Source organism: Macadamia integrifolia, chromosome 1 (genome assembly GCF_013358625.1).
Source record: "Macadamia integrifolia cultivar HAES 741 chromosome 1, SCU_Mint_v3, whole genome shotgun sequence".
In the NCBI taxonomy this organism is placed as follows: Eukaryota; Viridiplantae; Streptophyta; class Magnoliopsida; order Proteales; family Proteaceae; genus Macadamia; species Macadamia integrifolia.
In genome coordinates this window covers 10,822,667-10,846,288 of record NC_056557.1, presented here as the reverse complement: position 1 = coordinate 10,846,288, position 23,622 = coordinate 10,822,667, and the positions used below count along the sequence as shown (strand labels likewise).

At 36.8% G+C, this 23,622-nt stretch overlaps 2 protein-coding genes across 7 annotated transcripts; both read left to right on the top strand.

The window, feature by feature from the left end:
* The first annotated feature begins 3,244 nt into the window (after positions 1–3,244).
* On the top strand, positions 3,245–4,190 carry LOC122084189 (calcium load-activated calcium channel-like). The gene has a single exon (XM_042652303.1). It carries the CDS (start codon positions 3,357–3,359, stop codon positions 3,930–3,932), a length of 576 nt encoding a protein of 191 aa, XP_042508237.1. The 5' UTR covers positions 3,245–3,356; the 3' UTR covers positions 3,933–4,190.
* A 9,665-nt stretch (positions 4,191–13,855) lies between these two features.
* LOC122079388 (glucan endo-1,3-beta-glucosidase 3-like) lies at positions 13,856–22,126 on the top strand. Of its 6 annotated transcripts, XM_042645834.1 has the most exons (6): positions 13,856–14,082; positions 19,421–19,455; positions 19,803–19,894; positions 19,991–21,244; positions 21,367–21,394; positions 21,555–22,126. In XM_042645834.1, exons 4-6 carry the CDS (start codon positions 20,032–20,034, stop codon positions 21,700–21,702), a joined length of 1,389 nt encoding a protein of 462 aa, XP_042501768.1. In that variant the 5' UTR covers positions 13,856–14,082; positions 19,421–19,455; positions 19,803–19,894; positions 19,991–20,031; the 3' UTR covers positions 21,703–22,126. The 6 variants fall into 6 exon arrangements, with proteins under 6 accessions (XP_042501768.1, XP_042501760.1, XP_042501776.1 ...); XM_042645826.1 differs by lacking the exons at positions 19,421–19,455; positions 19,803–19,894 and having other exon boundaries at positions 21,555–21,646; positions 21,764–22,126; XM_042645842.1 differs by lacking the exon at positions 19,421–19,455.
* The last annotated feature ends 1,496 nt before the right edge of the window (positions 22,127–23,622 follow it).

The window sequence follows — 23,622 nt, the reverse complement described above, 5'->3', positions numbered from 1 at the left end:
ATGGTCTCTCCCTTTCTACTTTCTTTGAATTGAAACAATCTCTAGCTAAGAATCTAATAACTCAAAAATTCAACTTTTAGTTCAATTTTATTGACTCAATATTCTATTTTTCAGGTACTGACACTTCATCCAAGAAAAGTTCAACAGATGGGCTCACTCCTTTCATTGGACTTGGTTTCATTGCTACAATTGTGGCTCTTCTCTCAGCTGCATTCTAGATCTATTATACTAAGCTTATTACATATATCATCTATGTACTCAGATTTAAAATTTCAAGTATATTTCAGATCATATCTAAAGTCAAATTTAGCAGTTATGGGCTTCTCCTTTCAGTGGACTTGGTTTCTTTGCTATATTTGTAGCTCTTTTGCCAGCATACTATGTTCATTTGTTCAACTAAATTAAATTTCAGATATGGGTTCAAATTTAAAATTTCAAGTATATTTCAGACCATATCTCTTAAGACAATTTTTAAACCAATTCAAGATCCCCAGGATATAACTAAGGAATAAGGATGTGAATTTAAACTCGAAATCGTTTATCAAAATCAAATCAAGTCGTTTACATCAAAATAGAAAAACTTTTTAGTAAATGTTTCGGTTCTAGTTTCAAGTTTAAGACATATTAGTTAAATAGGTCGGGTCAGTTTTATCCATTTAACCTATTGGTTTCATACCGAATTGACACCATGAAAATCAAACTGTTTAAACCGTCAAAACCGATCCGATTAACCCTTATAAACGATTATATATTTGGTTGTTTTAGAAAAACATAATGGGTTTAATTTAGGGAATAATTAAAGACCATAGAAGCTGTCCAATAGTCTATTCAATAAATTTACTCCTATTATATAGTTATGTAGTTAAATCCTTGCTTGTTCAATACTTCATTTAATTTGATACAAGATTGAAGCGTCTATCAACAAAAATAAATTTTAGTAAGCATGCGAATAAACTAGCAAACTGATTATCAATCGTTTAGAAACCGTATAGAATAAACTGTGATCAAAACCTTTTAAAACCGTAAAATTGATACTGTTTAAAAACCTGAAACCGAAATCATTTACTAAACGGTTGAGATTTCAGAAAGTGCAACCGTTTAGTAAATGATGTGGTTTTGGTTTCAGCCAAATAAATGTGAATTGAACCAAACCGCACCGTATACACCAAAATTGAACTGATTAACACCCTTACTAAAAGGAAGTATTACAACAGATATTCCAAAGGGAGAAATATATGTACAACTGTAGAGGGAGAGATCCAATGGACAACCAAATGGATATATGTATATGTTATGTTTGTGTCCTTCAAATCTCGCACATGCGGAAGTCTTGTGCACCGAGTACACCTTTTTGCTCGAGTGAAATTGTCAGGGAGGCATTCCTTTGGAAGGCACCAAGCAATTGGTAAATGGTGGGAACTATTACAAGTTGATCATGGGATAAATAAAGATGATGAGGCCATTAATTCAAGGCAAGCACAACCATTTTACCTAAAGGCTTAAGTTGGTAGGACCGGCACAACTTAATCTTTTGTCTCTTTTAGCGATCAGAGGGAGTATCATGAGCCTACTATGTTGGGGGATACGATGTGTTGTATTCCATCACTTGTATAAGTGGGCTGACTCAAAAGGGAATTCCATTGATCCTGATCCCATTTTTTAATCCATTTATTTACGCAAAATGTTTAAGCCAAGCAATGGAATGCAATACATCATACCCCATACAAAAGCTTCCTAATTATATAAATTCTACAAGGATTACTCCACACAAATTCATTAAAAATGCCCATTGTGCCTAATTGAATCCATTGAACCCACATTGAAATGGGAAATTTGGAAAACGTAAAACCAAACAAATTCTAGTATACAAGATATGCCAAATTTGATAAGCAGCTTACAAAAGGAATTCTATCCAACAAGTAGATTCCCTGATTTATAGCTTAGGTGGCAAATATCATGGCACAGATGATCGCTTTGGCTCCATCTGGTTGCAAGTAAACGAAAGAAAGGGAAAGAATGAGATTTTTTTAGTAATTGAAATTGTGTGACTACCTAGATTTTTATTTTATATTAAATATTATAATAATAATTTCAAATAATATATATATTATTTCTTAAAAGTAAGAAATTTTATTATAAAATATAATAAAATTTAAAAATCACATTTCAGATGTTTTGAATTTAAATTCTTTACCAAGCGACAAAGAGGAACACATCAATGAAGTTAACCAGAATAATGTTATAAATCAAAGAGCAACGAGGTTATCACATTTGAGGAGAAGAGAGACAGAGGGAGATGCCTCCAACATACCCTCTTCATAAGATTTGTTATTAATGGGATGGGAAGAAAAACTAAAGTAAAGGGAGAGCTATATAAGTTGACCACTACTATTCGTTTTAAAATATTTGTCTCTATTTAAAACATTGGCTATCCAGCCTATCCTTGCTATAATGAGATCATTTGTCCAACAAAAATCATAACATTTGAAATGTGAAGCAGTAGGAATAAAGAACGTTACTTCTTGGTATGTACCTACACCAAGACACGCGTGAGTAAAGATCACATGACCCCATGCTAAAGATGCATATGCACATTCTCTCATTGGCTGCTCTCGTTGGTGTGTACTGATATCAACAGGTAGCGTTCTCTTTCTCTAACAAGTATTAGGCAAGCCATATAGCATTGATTTTCCCTCAGGGTGTCAAATGTGAATCAAACTGGTGAAAAAGATATAAGTAATCCGAACTAACTCAAATTGAATTGATCTGAGGTTTATTGAATTGGTTTCAGATTGGGATTGTAAAACTTGGTGAAACCTGAACCACAATGGATTGACCAAAAACCACATTGAACTTGAAAATCCAGGCAAAAAACAAACCCAAATTGGTACAAAACCGATATCAACTCAAAAATCATAAAAAACATGAATTTTCTTACAATTATATATATATATATATATATATATACACACACACAAATGGTAAATCGAATCCAAATCAGACTGAACCCAATATCAAACCAATAAGAAATCAAATCGAAACAAGATCGAAACCGAAATTTATAGAAACCAAACCTTTCGTTATTGGTTTGATTTTAGATTCAACCCGATTAAAATCAGACCAAACCAACCATTGACACCCTAATTTCACCTAAAATATTTCAAGACCGGCCTCCATATATTTGGTTCGGTATAAATTATGGTCAACATTTCAGCCGTTGGATAACTGCGTGAGAGTCTGGAAGCATTCTATCCAACGGCAGAAGTGTTGAGAAGGTAAAATATGATGCGACTCAGAGAGAAATAGCGAGTCTGTGTGTCTTCTTCTTCTTCTTCTTCTTCTTCTTCAATCCTCCGATGGCGTCGGTACTATCTTCGTTCAAATACTCTGACAGTCTCTCAGTAGTAGGCATCTCAATCTGCACAGCTTTCCTCTGCGAAGGCATATCATGGATTCTCATCTACCGCACGTCTTCCTACAAATCTCTCCGGTCTTCTATCGACAAAGCCTCGAAGAAGCTAGAGATCATGAAGACCGGAGATAACAAGGGAGGATCCAGCAAGAAATCCAAGACCAAGAAGATCGATCGAGTAGAGACCAGTCTCAAGGAATCTAGCCGTGATCTCTCTCTTGCCAAAATCAAATCCGGAGCTGTTGTCGCCCTTGTGCTATTCGTCGTCTTCGGTTTACTGAACTCCCTTTTTGATGGAACGCCCGTAGCAAAATTGCCGTTTTCTCCGGCTGGGTTTGTTCAGAAGATGAGTCACCGTGGTCTTCCTGGCAATGATCCAACTGATTGTTCCATGGCCTTTTTGTATTTCTTGTGCTCGATTAGCATTCGTACCAATTTGCAGAAATTTCTAGGGTTTTCGCCCCCGAGAGGGGCTCCCGGTGCTGGGTTGTTTCCGATGCCAGATCCAAAGATCAATTGATTTGGTTTAGCCGTCGGTGAGGTTGTTGTTCGGTTTGGTTGACTCCTTGATTGTTGGGATTTACTTTGCTGTTGCTATTTATAGTTGTTCAAGTTTGGAGCTTTCTGATTGTTGTTAGGCAATTGATCGTGTTTCAGGCTCTTTTGTGGAATGTAATTTTCTTCTGGGGCTGTACTAGATTTGTCAGTAGAATGGATCCAATGAGCTTCTGTAATTTTCAGCCGATTATTATTTATTGCTTCTGTGTTTATTTATTTATTTTTAGTGTTTCATCACTTTTCCGCCGCTATACATTATCCTTATGTTTTTAATTCAAGAAGGTGATGGTTGTCAGGATGCTGATTAACACCCACAAACTTGTTCGCTTGTTTTATTCTTTCTGAAACCATTCAATTTTCAATTTTCAGTTCAGTAATTGATTTAGAAATTTATATTTCCATTTAAGAATGTGATAATATAATGTATTTTGTTTTGATTTTCTTTAGCATTGAACATGATATTAGGTTGTTGATTGGGTTTATATGAATTCAGGGTTACACCTTATCAGCATTAGAAGTAGTTGACAAACTCTGTAGCGGTTGACTGAAAGTACATTTGATAAGCATATTAATGTACTCTGGTATATTCATTAACAGTAGTAAATTATCTATCCAACAAGAGAGTTGTCATCACAAATATACCGCGCACATCTTTTTTCTTCGACATTACCGAATGTCAAGGCTAGCTTCATGCCGTAGAAGACTTAAAAGGCTGACATGAAGAAAATAGAGGAGGGGGGAAATTTATTGTTAGGCGCACACCTGGGAGGCTATATGACATAATGGAATGCATGGATATCATGGATGTCCAAAATCTTGAGGTATTTATGGATCTCGATCTCTTATACATCCCTGAACATCTTCATGTAAAGGGACCTAGGATGTTAGTCAATAAAGCATCTTCATTAATCATTAGTCCATTATTAATTTTGCATTACAATTAATGTTTGTTGTCATATACGTGTGATTTTTGTTAGACAACCATTGATTGGTATATTTTATTGAAAAAATTGAAGACATGCGCAAAGTTCAAAGTTAAAATGACCTTCAGGTTCTTCAAAGTAAATGATTTCCCTAATCAATGATAGAAAAGGGTAACTGATTTGGCTTCATCTGGTGGATGATGTACATTTTGTTCCTTTATATACTGTGATTGATGGTAATGAGAATTGGAAATGTTTACTGTTAGACCTCTTAATGATATTTGATAAACCTCTAATCAGTATTTTCTTTTAACTTGGTCTCTGATTCATCTTTGTTGACTAGAGCATGTTTAATCTTAGACATGGCTGATAGGCTCTTGGATATGGTGTTTCCAAAAGCAGATAATTTTCATTATAAGTGGTCTTTTTCAGCTACCCAAGTGAAGCAGTTGAAGAGCTCTCCAAAGCAGTCTGAAGAATCCTGTGAAGGTTGAAGTTTGAGTAGGAGCGAAAACATAGGATGAGTTGAAATCCTCACAACAACTAGACTCATCTAAAAACACCCTTAAGCCTTAATATTGAGGTATCTGCCATTGTATTTTGTCGAACCAATTCTTACCTTGGTTAGTATGGTTATTCAGTTTGTGTCCTTTTCTTTTTCTTTGTTTTGCTTTGTATTGGCTGGTTGAGTGCATGCCATAATGACAGAATTCGTGACTAGCTCTTTGTTGGACAATTGTATCCTGTAGACTCTGTGTTTCAGAAAGCCCTACCTCTTCTCTTATTGCTGTTATTAGTGCTTATGTTTTAGTAATTAAAATTCTTAGTTGCTTTCAAGTTTTTCCATGAGTAATGTAGACTAGTCTCAAACCAGAAAAATCCAAATGTACATAAATATAGGAAAGGTATGTCATCTGTAACATTAAGACGCAAAGTTTTGGTTTACAGAAACATAAAGTATTGAAATATTTAATGAGTATATAATATGTGGCAATAAATTGGTTCTAAGGCCTCTCACACATGAGAATTTGATCTCGAATGCATTACTGATTCCATAGATAGGAAATTTTTAATTGCGTGGCAACTGACAACCTTGCAAGCCGTTCTTGGTTATCCTTATTTACGTTTGTGCATAGGACCTGATAGTGATGATATATGTATTTTTCTTATGTTTATGATTCCGCATGTCGATGGATGTTGTAACTTGACATGTGTGTTATTAAAGTGTATTGGGACCTACTGTTAATGAGCCCTTCTTATGAGATTATCAACAATCACAAGAATTAACTTGAAAAGCCAATCCGAACAAACCATACAATTTTGCTTTATTTATTTAGGAAATCGTGGTCCTTCCGAAATCACACCTTGTAGCAATTTCAGCAATTCCTTTACTGGTAACTGGACCCTGAGGTTGTTGAGTGAAGAAGGGTGACTGTAACCTTCTAGATAGGACTTTTCATTTGTTGGGCTTGATCATGAGCCGCATGGATAGCAATTAATAGAGTTGTGTAAAGTCATTTGATCAAGCAAGTTTAATTTTTGCTTCTCAAAACTAAAAAGTTTATGAGACTAAGATATCATAAATTCCCTTGCTATTGCCTCCACCACTCCACTGCCAAACAAACGTCCACACTTGCAAATTTTGCTAGTTCCTATGAATGTGCATATATAGGGCAGAGCTGGGCTGGGTTCAACCCAAGGACTCAGCCTAAGTGAGAATGAACCCAGCCCAACATTGGGTCTGGAAATCATAACCCTATCCCAGTGGGCTGAAAAGCCCAGCCCATGTCCTGAAAGTTTCAAGCAGGCTTTAGATTACCCGGGCTCGGCGGCCATACTTGCACCTTCTTGGACTAGCTCATAATGTCACTAGGGAAAAAGAAAACCCAACTCATAATCTGACAACTAATATAAGTAGTAGAACAGACCATGGAGATCTCCTTAAGGAACTCAAAGCTGGGACTGACCCTGATCCTTATTCTGGCCCACGAATTGGCCTACTCATCCACCTCAGGGTTAGTTGGGATTAGCCATAATTTCAGGTCCTCTTCTTCCCTTTTCCTGATGGTCCTGCAGCATCACAACGAGTAGAGGAAATGGAAGAGATATATTGGAGAAGAAGGGAATTTTAGAAATAGAGCTTCGGCATTCTTCTTTTTCAATTCACCTTCTTTAAATTCGTATATGAAGTTTTCGTCATTCTTGTGTTTGTTTCCACCTTTCCCTTATTGATTTCTCTTTTGAAGGAATAGTCATGGCAACATTGCTCTCTCTCTCTCCTGCTGGTTGCTTCCGTTGTTCAAATTACTGAAGATGAACATTTGGATCTACACCGTTTTTTTTATTTTATTCTTGAATCTTGTCATGTTGATGGTACCCACACTGATTGCTGGAGTTTCTAGGGTTTGTTTGCTGGGTTGTTTCTGATGTGTTGCTATACTTTTTTTTTTGCTATAGATCAGCAGAAGTATAAAAATAATGATAAAAATGGATGATATAGGATTAGCGTCCAGGCATATCCGGACGGCAATGAAACAAAGGGTCTTGATGCTCTTGCCTTCAGCATAGCCATTAGCAGAGCTCAAGAAACCACTAATTGCTAGAGAATCCACCTCGGGCATGGCCATCAGCAGAAAACTCTAGTCAACAAAGAAAAACAAATAAGCCAGGAATAAAACGGAATCTGGATCTCTCTTGATCATCCCATAAAATCTAGTTCAGTCATTATGATCTATGATCCTATATTCTAGTTGCTGCTCCTTCCTTTTGTTTTATACATTTTTTTTTTTTAGTTTTATCTTGTTATTTATTTGTTGCTTAAGGTTTGATGATGAATTGTGTTTTCTTGCATTTATGTGGTTTCTACTTTCTGATATTCTTGTCTTTTGGGAGTTTTATTTCAGATCTGTGATGCTTCTGTAAGATTAAACCATTAGCTTCTATGAGTTGATCAATTATGGATTCTTTGGTTGTTTTATTTGAGTTAACATTCCTTCAAGTCATGAGCTTGTCACTGTTGGTTTGCCATATTTGTCTGGAAGCATGCCATTGCTAAATCTAAAAAACAAGTGACAGCTCATTATTATTTATCAAATTTAAAGATCTAATGTACTTTTGGTGCTTTGCATTCTGCTTACAGGTCCTTGATTGAGTGTTTTTTATAATAAATTTTTTTATTATTTCCTTTTTTAATCACCATGTAGGAAACTGTAGCCAACCCATTTAGTTGAATGGTGAGAAGTGATTCATGTAGGCAACCCCGTTTAGTTGGGATAAGGCTCCGTTGAGTTGAGAATTTCAATGGCCATGTGAAATGCCCATTGAAATTCTTGTACAGAAAGAGGGGGTTGAGGTAGAGGCAGTTAATTGATTCAATCTTTGAAAGACTCCTGCCAAGTGCACAGGAATTAGTTACCGTCTCTAATAACTTGTATTTGACATTTGATTATCTTGATGGAAGTGTTGGTCGAAACAAGAATTAAAGGGTGGCATTTTGTGCAACTCATGCAAAAGGATTTCTGCACCAAACAGTTTCTTTCAACTAGTATTTGTTCAAAATTAATGTAGCCATAGAAGAGTTCATTAGATAATTTGCCATTTGTTATTTAAATTTCATCATTCTTTTAAGTGTTTTTATGGTTATAACATTTTTTTTCTCATTTTGTCAAATGGATTAACATCTATACATGGCAGTCTGGTCAGCTGTGAAATCTTCTGGACATGTTTATTTTACTGTCTAATCATGTGGTAATTTTCGATCGATTATGTCTTGCAATGCCATATAATTTTACAAAGCTTTAAAAATGTTGGAAAATGAGCAAAATATGTTAAAACAGCTTGAAAAATGGCACTGCACAGGAAGTCTATGGTTGCATTTGGTTTTGAAATTTGAAAATGTGATGATCTATCTCTAAATGATACCTTAGCTATCTGGTGGTTGAAATAATCAGAGCCTTCTATGATACCTTATTATCAATGGTTCATATAAGACCTTCTCCTTTATTTTTTATGAAAAATGTTGTTGTCTGGATGTTCAGTTTGGCAATAAGCTTGACAAAATCTGTATGGGAATTGGTGGAATAATTTTCCATTGAGTTTCAAGGTTTCCTAGACTAGCAGGTTTAGAGGGTATCCAGATTCTAGAGATTGGCACTAAAGTTTTGCCACATGGTGATTATGACCGTATGGGTGTCTAAGGAATGGTTTGGATTGGTCATGTGTCAAGTTTCAAACACATATTTAATGATATAGCCTCTCATTCATCCTCTTAGTGGTCAATCTACACTCTTGGTATTCCTAAATATTTTGATGCTTTATTTTACCCTACACAAACTTTGGTTAAGTTGAAACTTGATGTGTGAGTAGGGAACCTTAGTGTCAATCTATCCACAAAATCCCTACCCTATTTGATTCATCACGTGCTAGATACCTCCAAATTAGGTATACCTTTCAAACTTCTTGGACTCAATAAGCTTTAGATTTTTTCGTAATAATTTGAATAAATAGGTGTGGAGATCACAAAATAAAGAAATCTAGAGTTTGAAAAAAAAAATTCAGTTGTAGACTTGAGGTTCTTGGACTGGTGATTCGAAAATAATTCCTAGTTTGTGCGCCTTTATTTTCATGTTTTAGGTTGGATGTGGCTCAAATTTTGTGGAAAGACTCATAGTTGCCTATTCACACATCAAATGTAGAACAAACAGAGTTTAGAAAGTGGTAAAACAAAGCATTGAAAAGTCTGGCTTCCAAAAGATTGTAGACCACCAAGGAAGTGCCTGGCATACATAGGAGAGTCTAGCATTATATGAGGGTATCTGATTAAATTTTAATGTAAAATTTGATACATGGTCAATTCAGACCATCTCTTAAATATCAATTGGTCAAATTTATCACATCGATTGTCTTTTCGTGTGGCACAAGTAAGTGTGCAAGTCCATAAATGGTCCCTATGCCTGCTAGAAGGGGGATTTTTGCCTTGTCATTCTAGTGAATAAAATTATCTAATTGTGGGAATGGTGCTAGCTTTATAAGAGACCTTGTGATACCAATTCAAGCAATGCAATTAATGGCACATGTCTATGTTTTTTAGTAAGGCAAAAGGTTTTATGGATGATTTCATCTATAGTCTTTTTTTTTTTTTTTGGGGGGGGGTTGTGGGTGGAGGTTAAAGTCTCTATGATATACCATCCTAGTTCCAATTAAATATCTGGAAAATGGTTTTGGAGGGCTAGGATCTAGGTGGCGATCCCATCTAGCTGTGTTCTCTGTTTCATTTCACTTTATTTTTCAATCTCCTTTTCTTGTCCTTGTTTGGATCCATGTAGCCAATTCCATTGTGATAAGACTTCATTATTGTTGTTGAAATATATAGAGAATGGTTTGGATTGATCACTTGCCAAATTCCACACTTAATTGTTAATTCAATCACATACGCTTCCATTTATTGACACACACCTTCATGGTAGTTTAAGCATTGTCATGCGTGTTCTTGGTAGATTTGGAGTTTTGAAATTTCTATCTTGCCATTTGGTGAATTCGAGGTGAATTAAAACTTGACGTGTAAGCTGGGGGTCTTTGAGTCTATTGCTACAACAATTCAGCCCCCATCGGACCTGCTATGTTGGGCGGGCCAGTCATTTTGCCCTCCCATGTTTCTGGGCATAGTGGGCACACTCTCTCATACAAAACATTTTCTCTACCCTAAAATATAAGGGAGAGGGTTCTCCACATGGTTGTGTAGGGAAGAATGTACACACCACACAACTAGATGTCTTGAAAAAAAATGTATCATTATCTATAGGGGCCAAGGTTTTTAGAGCAGGTGAGAAAATAATGAAAAAAAAAATCATATGAAAATGAAATCGCACCTGACGTTATGGCAATCTACTTCCCAAAATATAATTACCAAGCATGATAATAGTTCTTTGTAGATTAAACAATCATAATTATAAAATATATATATATTTTTTAAAACTGATTTCATTTTCTTTTCTTACCCTTTACTTGCAACCCGACGGGCAACCCGACGGAGCACTCTTTAGGAAACAAGAGAGGGGGTCTCCGAGCAAATGGGTTCATTATACCTCCTCATTATTTTTTTAAATCATTGTTTCTCTTTCTTAAAAAATTGATAGAAAATTACATGTGTGAGGCAAAAGGGTACACCTTAGACTCTGAGAGCCTTTTTCGAAATAAATAAATAAATAAATAAAAATATATATAGGGGTGTCAACTCGGGCTAACCCAGCTCGTGCTGCAAATCTGCACGGCTGCACCCTTAGCTGTCATCCGTGGTTACTACTAGGGGTGTCAATCTTAAGCTCGCACAGATTAGATCAATGGTGCCTAACAGTTTAAAGACTGGCTTGGCTTGCACCGATTATTTAAATATGTCAGGCTCAAGCGTAGCCCATTTATAAACAAGTACATGGTGTAAGGGGTAAGCACGACCTGACAGGCCCAACCCATTTATAAGCCCAATTCAGCACGACACATTTAGTTTGACCGTTTATATGTATATATATTGATATTTTTATTAATTATTGAATGTAATTAAGTGTAATATCTTTTCTAAATTGTTGATGATTTAATAAAATATTTTAAAGTATCTAAAATCTAAGACAATTAAAGATTCTTTAAGGTCCGTTTAACATTTTATTGGTACATAACCTCGTTTAAAGTCCAATTATAGTCCGATTAGCCCGATTAGAAGAAGACCAGTTAAAGCTTGGAACCCGAATGAGCCTAACACGAATCTAACTGAGATTGACTCATTTCTTAAATAGGTAGATCATGGTCCAAGGATCTAGGCTTGATCGATACCGACCCAGCCCGACTGATTGACACCGCTAGCTAATACCATGTAATTGTTTAAAATAGAAACAAAGAACTCTCTAAAAGAATCATTCTATAAAATTAAAAGTGATAACATAGACAGTCTTAACTCTCCAAAAGAATCATTCTATAAAATAAAAAGTGCATACTTGCAACACAACAGCAATGCCAGCTATGCTATGAAAGTGCATGTATCTATCTCATACCCAATCCAAGAGTCTCTCCAAAAGAATCAGTCTACAAAATCAAAAGTGATGTCCTACATAGCTGAGTTTATTTGCTCACTCTCTAAGTTTGGAAAAAAAAAAAAATAAGAATAATAATAAATATATCCCAAGTTTATTGATGTTAAGGTCCCTTATAAGTGTTGTGGGGTCCTGTGAAGAAAAGAGATTGACCCTCTTGGCTCTTGCCTCCATTTTGAGTTAAAATGGCGCCTCCAATCTCCCGCTTTTTTTTCCTTTAAACATCACCCTTCATCTAATGTAGAGCCTATCCCTGGAATAAAGTATGTAAATTAGTAGGGCATATTTACATACAATTATAAAAGAACTTCTTATTGTTGTGGGAAAAAAGAGAGATTTTTAGTGTTAGAATCAAAAGGGTAAAGTTTTCTATCACAGTGAGGTCCGTCAGTCTATCCTAGGATACACAAACCCACTCTCATGAAATTTTAAATCTCTCAAAAATATTCTTGATGCCGCCTTATGTTTTTGAACCATTTCCATTGGCTGTGGGGTAGAAAATCTCTATTTGACACAAACTAATCATTTTTTGATGAAAAAAAAAAACGACGTCTGCACAATCAATTCACACAAGATATTAACAATATAGTTTGGATTGATCTGATCGGTTTGGGCTGAACTTCTATACACTTAAATAGACCATGTGGTAAATTGTAATTAGAAAACTATCTCATTCAAGTATATATTGATGTTGTCTTATCTAATAGTTTAATTTTTTAGATGTAACAGTAACAAACATGTATCGAAACATAAATATCAAGTGTTTTGACTCTTGGAAAATTTTAGAATTCCTAACATTTCATTCCTTAGGAATGCATTTATTAGATAAAAAGGTTGACGTAGGCCCGCCCGTTGCTCTGATGATTTATGATAATTTGAAGAATTGCATGACCTTTGTGTCAATGACACATCATTCAAAATTTTGACCTACTTTATTTTCAATGGTAGGATAGGTGTGAAAATCGTCTACAACTGCTATACTGGTGTAATGAGCATTGGATAATTAGGAACTTCTTGGGACGCGTGTCTAAATGCTCTCAACTATCCGATACTCTTTGCACCTACCGTTCACAATAGAAGATGTAGACACGTAGGATAGTGATGAAGGATGACAGAGAATTACGATTTGATTATAGAGAGAAAACCTAAGAAACGACTACCCTATTCGAAGAAGGCAGCAAGTGTGCAAATTACGTAATCCGTAAGAATTACTTTAAATAGCAATCACACGTGTGAGTGGGTAATGGTGAGCCCTCATAACTCGTGTGAAAAGAGCTTCCTCGAAGACGAATCTGGATTCTGCCATTCTGGCAACACACTCCAGGTGCACAGCACCACTCAGTGGCCCCTGCCCATGTCAGAGCCTTTCTTTCTGAGATTCCCCCAAAAAAAAAAAAAAAAAAAAAAAAAAAAAAAAAAAGGACCAGAAATATGACCGTTGAATCCAGCTGTTTCGCCACGTCATCATCGTCAGTCTTCACGTAGACCGCATTAGATGTTTAGATACTATTAATGGTCAAGGGAGCTTTATTTATATATATAACACTTAGATCAATCATTCTGTATACGCTATCTTCCTTACAGTTCGATTGGAATATCTTCCAAGTCAACAATGTCAGAAGTCACAGATCTTGATACCTAGAGTTCTGGAATTGTAAGCTTCAGTTTGACAAAAAAAAAGAGACTAAGTGGCTGGATTCTTATCCAACGGTGATAATTGGTTTAGAGCCTCTGCTACGATGACATTACTGGTTTAAAAGGACGAAAAGAAATGGTAGCCGTTAGATCTCTGTCAAACCCCACGTGATTGGAAGAACATCCCCAGAGGAGCAAAATTCTTCAAACTGCTTATAAATTTCCACTCTCACTTCTTTTGTAACTTTGTAACTTTGTTTAATTCTCTTTCGGAAAGGAACCCACTTTTTCTCTCAGCTCTCTCTCTCTCTCTCTCTCTCTCTCTCTCTGCTCTTATTTTCTGGGGTTTTTCTCTTCTTATGCTCAGGTTCTCAGTGTATTGTTGGTTTTGGAGGATTTGGGTTTTGCATTGAAGAATCTATGGCTCTGCTTCTTCTTTTGTTCTTGGTAGTCTCTGTTGTCAAAGCTGCCCAAGGTGCGTCGTTTCTACTCTACCTGCTCCTATTTTTATATTCTTTGCAATAGTTCAGGGTGGGTGTCTTCGTCTCTCATTTTCCTGGGTTTGCTGTTCTGAGTGGACTTTTGATGTCTCTGTCAAGATTGAGTTGCTTTGTAAGAGTACGTGCTCTTTAAATCTGTATTCTTTTTGGGTTTCCTAGATTTTGAGCTGGGTTGGTTAAAATGGGTTTAAATCTCCTTGGTTGTTCTCTTGGACCTCTCTGTTTTCTCTTTTTCCCTTTTGTTCAGTCTCTGCTACAAAAGCTCAATGGTGTTCTTCCTATTTATAATATTTTAAATTCCTTTCAAGTGAATCAAGTGAAAAGATGCTACCTTTCCCCTCTGTTTTGAGTTCATGATTTGTGGGATTGAGTTTCTATGGGAAGTGGGAACAGTGGAGCAGAGGAAGGCAAAAGAGGCTTCTGGGTAGAAATAATCTGGTTTTGGTAATAAATGCAAGTGAAGAGAGTTATGGCCTTCCATCTGTAGATTTGATTGAGAGACAGAGAGATAGAGACTTGTGAGATAAGGTTTCACTGTTCCAGTTTTCTCTCTGTTCTTGACTTTTTCTCCTCACCGATTGTTGAAAACTCTGCACCAAAGTTTCGTTGAAATCTCCAAAATCTCCTCTGTCCAAATCAGTGTTCTTAGACTTCTTACTAAATCTTGCCATTGAGTATTGATTATTGAATGACCCACACTCCATGAATAAATGTTCTCCTACTGGGCCCAAATAGACTATTCCTTCTTGATAACATCAAAAAATCAGAACATAAAGGACTTGTATTTCCCACCAAACCTTCTATAGGGGGTAATAGGATTTATGAAAATCTCCATTTCTTAAAGAGCACTTCAGGCTGTCCCTTTCATTACTGTCCTCCTTTGATGCTCTGAAAGGCTATGGTAGATCTTGTTGGGTAGCTAATGCTATGTATATTGTATGGTGCTTCTTTGCTTACCTACCATATTAAACTGATAAGACTGCCTTCTTAACTGATGAATTTATATATAAACTACCCATATGATTCAAAAACTTATTTTTTTAAGAAATCAATTTTAATGCCCATAAATTGTTTAAGATAATATTCCAAATGGGGCAGGATAAAGCTGTCATTATACCTTGTAAGACTAATTTCTTAATTCTTATGACGCGACTTTCTCAAGGTTTTGGACTAAGTATTGTGTTAAGCAGTGTTGTAAACTGATTAAAAATATGGGTTACAGTAGACAATTATTTTATGGTCCAGATTCCGAAAATCCTTCAATTTGTCTGATTGTGAACCCTTTTATTCGCCAAGTGGTACTCACAGCTGGCATAGACTAATTGTATATTGTATCATTTATGTGTCTTTCTGAATAGAGGAAAAAGGTTGAAGCCCATCCCTGTTGTAAGAAATATGGGTTATTTCCTGAAAAGAGGGCCATTATAAAGAAAACTTGCTCCACAGTCCACATACTGTTTTGATTTTTTGGAAAATATTATCTGCAGCTGTTTTTTCATGATTGTTGTGTTTGTTGCCAAAATAACATAATGGGTTGGTTGGTAAGGATGATCCAATTGTTTCAATGTTAGCTCAGGAAACTGCATTTTCAGGAGCCTTATAATTGAATGGTTGTGAGTTAAGCTTCCTTCCCAATTTTCTTATTAGTAGTCTAAATGTAGTGGCATTTACTCTTTAGTGGGTTCCACATTCAAGATCAGAAAAAACTCAAAATGTGATTCCATGGTAATGATCGTAGTTAAAGCCCACGAAATCGGGGACTGTATCGGTCCTAACCAATATCGGTTTCAATGTTGATTTGATGAATCTGGCTGAATTGGGCCAGTATGGGTGGACCGATCCACTCTTTGGGATTGGCCACCCAGCAAGAAAAATAATAAAAAAAAAAAAAAAAAAATCCAAAGAAATATATCATCATTATGATAGAAAAAAGGGTCTCCAAAAAATTAAATTGTTTTTGGGGTGGAATATTACACAAAATGCAACCTAAATTACAATAAGTAGGTAAAAAATTCGAAAAAAAAAAAAAAAAAAAAAACTGAATGATTTTGTGGATTTTTTGGGAAACAATACACAAACATGTAGATCTCAGTATGATCTACAATAACATACTAAAAGATCTAACATCAAATTCCTTTTTTTTTTTTATCTGTAGAAAATAAAAAATTAACATAGACTTAATATCACGTGATATATTCATGTTTTATTTTTAAAATACATTAATCCAATAGTGTCAAATCTAAGTTAGTATTTGCAACATAGTTCCACAATTGCAACAAAAACAGCAAAAAAAAAAAAAAAAAAAAAAAAAAAAAAAAAAAAAACTTACCTTAAATAATAAAATAATGCAAAATGTTGAGCAAAGAGGATATTGTCTGTCTGCTCAAATCTGAATTTCTGGCCATTTCCGACCAGCTCCATTAGATGTGTAGATTGGCCAAAAACGGGAGATGAGCTATGATAATGCCCCCGTCCTTACACCAAGCCACAATATTTTTCCTTTGGCCTCTATATATGGAAAAAAAAGGTAGATGAGCTAATGTAATGCCCCGATCTCCCACACCAAGTCACAATATTGTCATCTTTGGCTCACGGACCAAAGCTGACAATATTGTGACTTGGTATGGCTTGTGGGTATTACAAATGGTATCAAAGCGGACCCTTAGGCCGTGTGGGCCACAGTGGAGACGTTGTGCCACACGGGGGGGAGATTGCCATGCCCAATAAGCAGCTCAGATCTGATGAGCCCCAAAGGTTGGGCAAGAAACAAGAGAGGCATTGAGGGGACATCTCTTTAGTTCCACATCGGATATGGGAAAGAGGTTGTGCTAGCTGATAATCTCTAGCACCCATACTGTAGTCATGACGTGTTTTAAAGTCGTGAGGCCCATGGACCAAAGCGGACAATATTGTGGCTTGGTATGAGGTCGGGGCATTGCAACTAAAATATCAAATTGATCAAAGGTCTGACGAGTGAGATCTAAATTGTTGAAGATTGGATGGAAGAATTACCTCAAAATTACAGGTTTTTAATTTTTTGGGAAACATTACACGAACATGTAGATCTCAGTATGATCTACAATAACATACTAAAAGATCAAACATCAAATTGCATTTTTTTTTATTTGTAGAAAATAAAAAATTAACATAAACTTAATATCACATGATATATTCATGTTTTATTTTTAAAATACATTAATCCAATAGTGTCAAATCTAAGTTAGTATTTGCAACATAGTGCCACAGTTGCAACAAAAAACAGCAAAATAAATAGGTAAAAATAAAACACTGACCTTAAATAATAAAATACTGCAAAACGTTGAGCAAGGAGGACATTGTCTGTTTGCTCAAATCCGAATTTCTGGCCATTTCCGGTTAGCTCCATTATATGTGTAGATTGGCCAAAAACGGTAGATGGGCTATTGTAATGCCCCGACCCTACACCAAGCCACAATATTGTTCCCTTTGGCCTATGTGTAGATTGGCCAAAAATGGTAGATGAACTAATGTAATGCCCTGATCCCCCACACCAAGTCACAATATTGTCCTTTTTGGCTCACGGACCAAAGCGGACAATATTGTGATTTGGTATGGGGTCGGGGCATTACAAATGATATTAGAGCGGACCTTTAGATTGTCTGGGCCGCAGTGGGGACGTTGTGCCACAAAGGGGAGATTGCCATGCCCAATAAGCCCAAATCTGCTGAACCCCAAAGGTTGAGCAAGAAACAAGAGAGGCATTGAGGGAGCATCTCTTTAGTCCCACATAGGATATGGGAAAGAGGTTGTGCTAGCTGATAATCTCTAGCACCCCTACCATAGTCACGATGTGTTTTAAAGTCGTGAGGCCCATGGGCCAAAGTGAACAATATCGGTGCTTGGTATGGGGTCGGGGCAACAACAACAACATCCAAAACATTATCCCAACTTAATGGGGTCGGGGCGTTACAGCTAAAATATCAGCTCGATCAGAGGTCATATCTGTGAGATTTAAATTGTTGAAGTTTGGATGGAAGAATTAGCTCAAATTACAGGTTTTGAATAGGAATCTGGGTCTTGGGTCTGGCTCACCACTATTGTATTGGTCAAGTATCAATATCAGGGTCATCCAATTCCGTTATGTATTGGCTGATATACCCAATCCGATACTGATACTTAGTACCATTGATTCAATAGCGGTGGAACACAGATCTGGTGGGAATCAGATCAATACCTAAATTGGCTGACTGTCTGGCCCAATTACATTTAAAACCTGCAATTTGGCTTACATTTTATCTCGTCCAAACTTCAAACATTTGGATCTTCCTTATTTCACCTCCAATTGAGTTGATTTTGGACCTTGTTTTGGACAATCTACACAACCAACGTCTTTGATTGGAATTTCAATGGTAGAAGATCTGGATCTGAGTAGGCCAATACCTTCTTCAATGTTTTGGAGGTTATTAAGTTTGATTTCCCCCCCTTGCAGTCCATGGCTAAATGTTGCAAATACTAACTTAGATTTGTGTTTTTAAAGACATCACACAATAATGGGTTTATGATAATTTCTAAAATTTGAGGAATATAAAATAAATGTGACTTTGTTTATCTTTCAGTATGTTGTACATCATACCGAGATCTTCATGTTTGATTCATGGAGAATTGGGTTTTAATGGATTTTCTGGCAAAAAAATCATTCGGTTAATATTTTACGTTAATTTTGAAAAATAAATGGAAATTTTTGCACACTTGTTGTAGGTTAGGTTGCATTTTTTGCAATATTCGACCAAAAAATGTATATATATATTTAAGGTGTTTCCATAATGGTACATATATTTTGATTTATTTTTATTTTTATTATTTTTCTGGCTGATACACTGGCCGATCCCAAAAAATAGATTGGTCCAGCCGAATTGGCTCGATTAACCCCCTCTGTATTGGTATCGGCCAAGACTGAGATACGGTATTAGCTGATTCGGTCCTCAATTCCGATACCTTACCAATACTTAGAACCATAGTCATGGAAAATAATTCATCCGATGACGGTGGGAAGTATTTGATGAGAACCATGAAGATCTAGAGCATGGATGGTTTCGTGTTTAGATTACATTAATCATAGGTACACACTTCTTTTGTCAATGCTGTGCTTAGGGTCTTCTGTTTTGAATCTCCTGAGCCTTTGCATAGTCCTTAAGAAACAAAAATGCCTATCCTGTATGATTGCAGTAGATTGTTCTCTCAGTACCTATGCTATCATCCTATTGTGAGGTAAACATAGTGTCTTTTATATGCTTGCCCCTCATGCATGTTTTGAACTTTCTTATGTGAAACCAGGACTTATGAAAAAGCTTTGTGAAGTGCAGCCAAAGGTGATTTGAAATAGCCAAAGGGGAATTCTTTACCCAATTCGTCAAGGGCGTTATGTTTGGAAACAACTTTGTAAACATTTTCCATTTTTCTGTATTTGCTTTTAGAAAATTCAAAAAAGGAAAATGATTGCCTTTACATGAAGGCGATTCTCCTGATTATTGTCATAAGCAGCAAAGTATTGGGGGAGATATTTCTATATACACTAACCTTTCATGATACCCCTAGATTTTATTTTTTTTGTCTATGTCACTGACCTTATATCTATACCAAATAAAGAACATTTCAGTAAAAAAATTATTCATCATAACCTAAGTATCATAATTCATTTGTCTTATGAATAAAGCAGACAATGGATGGACCTAATATTGCAAGAGCATGGTGATATAACATGGTTAAGTTCTGGTGGTTTCTGCTTCTATGAGCTTCTCTACTGATACGGTGCATAGCTTGGTGTTGTTCATATATTATTATCATTAATTTCCTGTTATAATGGGCATTTGAACGGGTACCTCATGCTTCCTCTCTGAACTACAGATGCGTTTATTGGTGTAAACCTTGGCACAGACCTCTCCAATATGCCAAGCCCGACTCAGGTGGCTGCTCTCTTGAAGGCCCAGCAAATTAGACATGTCCGGCTCTATGATGCTGACCGTGCAATGCTCATTGCACTCGCTAACACTGGCATTCGTGTCACAGTCTCTGTCCCAAATGACGAGCTCCTTGGGGTTGGTCAGTCCAATGCTACTGCTGCCAATTGGGTGGCCCGGAATGTTGTGGCACATGTACCTGCCACCAACATCACGGCCATTGCAGTTGGGTCTGAGGTCCTTACATCTCTTCCAAATGCTGCTCCTGTCCTAGTAAATGCCCTCAAGTTTATTAACACTGCTCTTGTTGCAGCCAACCTTGATAATCAAATCAAAGTGTCAACACCACACTCATCCTCAATCATCCTTGATTCCTTCCCACCATCACAGGCCTTCTTCAACCGCTCCTGGGACCCGGTCATGGTCCCTTTGCTTAAGTTTTTACAATCCACTGGATCATACCTCATGCTCAATGTCTATCCCTATTATGATTACATGGGATCAAATGGAGTTATACCATTGGATTATGCACTCTTTCGCCCTCTTCCTCCTAACAAAGAAGCTGTGGATGCAAACACACTCCTTCACTACACCAATGTCTTTGATGCTGTGGTTGATGCAGCTTACTTTGCCATGGCATACCTTAACTTTACTAACATCCCAATTGTTGTTACCGAGTCAGGCTGGCCTTCCGAGGGTGATAAGAGTGAGCCAGACGCTACTGTTAACAATGCTGATACATATAATAGCAACCTAATCCGGCATGTGCTCAACAACACTGGGACACCCAAGCACCCTGGAGTCTCAGTTAGCACCTACATCTATGAGCTTTACAATGAGGATTTGAAACCTGGGGCACTTTCAGAGCAGAATTGGGGTCTTTTTGAAGCCAATGGTGCCCCTGTTTATATTCTGCACCTGACAGGTTCTGGAATGGTGTTGGCAAATGATACTACAAACCAGACTTTTTGCACTGCTAGTAGTGGGGCTGATCCAAAGATGCTTCAGGCTGCACTGGATTGGGCATGTGGACCTGGGAAGGTGGATTGCTCTCCTTTGTTGCAAGGAAAACCATGTTATGAACCAGACAATGTGGCTGCTCATGCAAGCTATGCTTTTGACACATATTATCGTCAGATGGGAATGGCTTCTGGGACATGTTACTTCAATGGTGTGGCTTCGGTTACGACTACAGACCCAAGTAAGAAATCATACCAGGCTAACACTACAGTATATGCATGTTCTCTACCTGTTTTTGTTGGCTTGTCCTCGATGGACCATTTTAATCAATTACTGACTGATATCATGGTTCCTCTTTTGCAGGTCACGGTTCCTGCATATTTCCAGGGAGGTATGATAACCCTGCAGCATACCCCATTTTGCCTTTACCTTTGCGAAACAATCCTTATTCGATGGAAAGCTTGAGATTTTTCCTATTCCAATGTTTGAAGTGATCTACAAATACTTGTTGCATGAGTGAGCTTCTAACCTTTCATTTCTTCTATGTACAGTAGTGGCAAGAATGGCACGTTCATAAACGGTACAACGCTTGCACCTTCTTCGAATTCCACAGCTTCAAGTGCTGTTGGACAAAGTTTCCATGGTGGTGTTAGAAGTCCTCTGTTTATTGCTTTTGTAGTGTGGAGTGCATTTTTCTAGTGAGATTGTGGATGGCTATGTGTCTCTCTGGTAACTGATACCTGAAATCAAATTCCTTCAGAATTTCTGGGACAGATACTGGGAGATGAATTTTATCCCGTCAGTCGGTGAACCCTGCAGCATACCCGATTTTGCGCCTCCGATAAAGGAGAAGGGAGCGGCGAGGTTGTTTAAATTCTATAGCAGGCGGTGGTTAATTTGATTTTGTACAAAAAACCAAGGGGAAGTTATTTGGGATTATTGGTGTATCTGATCTGCATTGTACTGGTCTTCCTCTTGTGTGGCATTCTTTGATTAGATTTATGAATGATCCAATCAATGTTCATCTCTGATGGATAACTTATTTGGCTCCCCTTTGGCTTGCTGGATGAATGTGGAAAGCAAAATGAGAAATTTGAATCAAACAATAGTGAGTTAACTTTCATGATAGCTTCTCTTGATGAGCTTATTAACTTGTTCACATATCTATCATAGACAGATCATATGAGGTTCAAATTATATGGTTTAGTATGTTGGTGTATACATTGATACTGCTTTTCCCTACTAGTTTGAGCTTTTAGGTACAATGGTAACGAATATGGTATCAAAGCAGAGGGAGAAATTTGATGCTGATTGGTCAACGAGAAATTTGATGCTGATCGGCTTCGACAACGTCATCTAAGCTCAAATTGCTGCTTAAGATATTAAAAGAAAGAAAATTAATTTATTTATTTGATGTAGATCTACCATAAAACATGATATAGCATAATAACATATATAGAATGGCAAGACTAATAGGCTTTTTTACATTTTTAGTTGATTTAGTTTGTATAATTGGTTCATTACTTTACAAGTTCAAGTCAATTCAAAATCAATGATTTTTGGTTCAACTTAAATGGTTGGCTTCAATTTCAGTTTGCAAAATTCTTGTATTTCCATGAATCCGGATCCTCTCCAACGACTTTTCAATCTCCTTTCAACTAGAAACAGGTATGCAATCTAACACTTGAGGATGTAGGTTGGGAAAAATATCCTTTCCAACACTAACAACCTTGTACGACTCATCAAAGGGTTGGGAGGGTTTGGCCACACATCATTTGGTGTTGATAGGGGTTTGGATGTGTGTCCAAACCTTTCTAACCCTAGATGGTTTTTGGAGACTCAAGTTGTTAGGGAGGAGTTGAATCTGATTGATTGGCACACAAACGTGTTTATGTCTGGTTTTTTTCTCTGATAGAACGTAACTATGTCTTGTTAAAGGAAGGTTGGAGGAGGAGTTGTTGGAGAGTATCCCAATCCTCCTCTCGTGGCTGATTTTTATAATACAACCCCTATATGATCTCAATGATTGGGAAGGTCCAATCATACATTCTAACCGTTGGATACTCACTACACTTCACTATTTCACAGTAGACGATTTTGATGCTACAATCCCTATATGATTCCAAATCAGCGGCCAGTAGGGCAAGGGACGTGGAAAGTAATATTGCTTTAAATGGAGGCCAATTACGCTAGAACATCACCATGGAAACCCTAATTTCTTCATTTCTCTTGCAGACTTATAAATAATCCCTCGGAAAGTATTCTTCCCTCAGACTTATCAACCCTAATCTCTTCCTCTCTTCTTCTTGGTAAATCTAAAACGGAGTTTTCTGGAACTGTTTTTCAGTATAGCTAGCAGATCCGAACTGATGTTTTTGTGATAAGATCTTATCCTTTCACCATGGAAAAGTAGCATCTTAAGTATGATTTCCTCTGTCGATTTAAACCAGAGGGAATACGAAAAGATGCTAAAGGAAAAGAGGTACTTTTAGGACCAGTGAAGTCCTTAGGCCCCACCTCCATGGATTTCACTTCTTTCTCGTAGGTTCTACATTTTTTATTTTTCAATATTTGTCACCATTTTCTTCCAATTCCAGATCTTTTTTTCTCCTGTGTTCT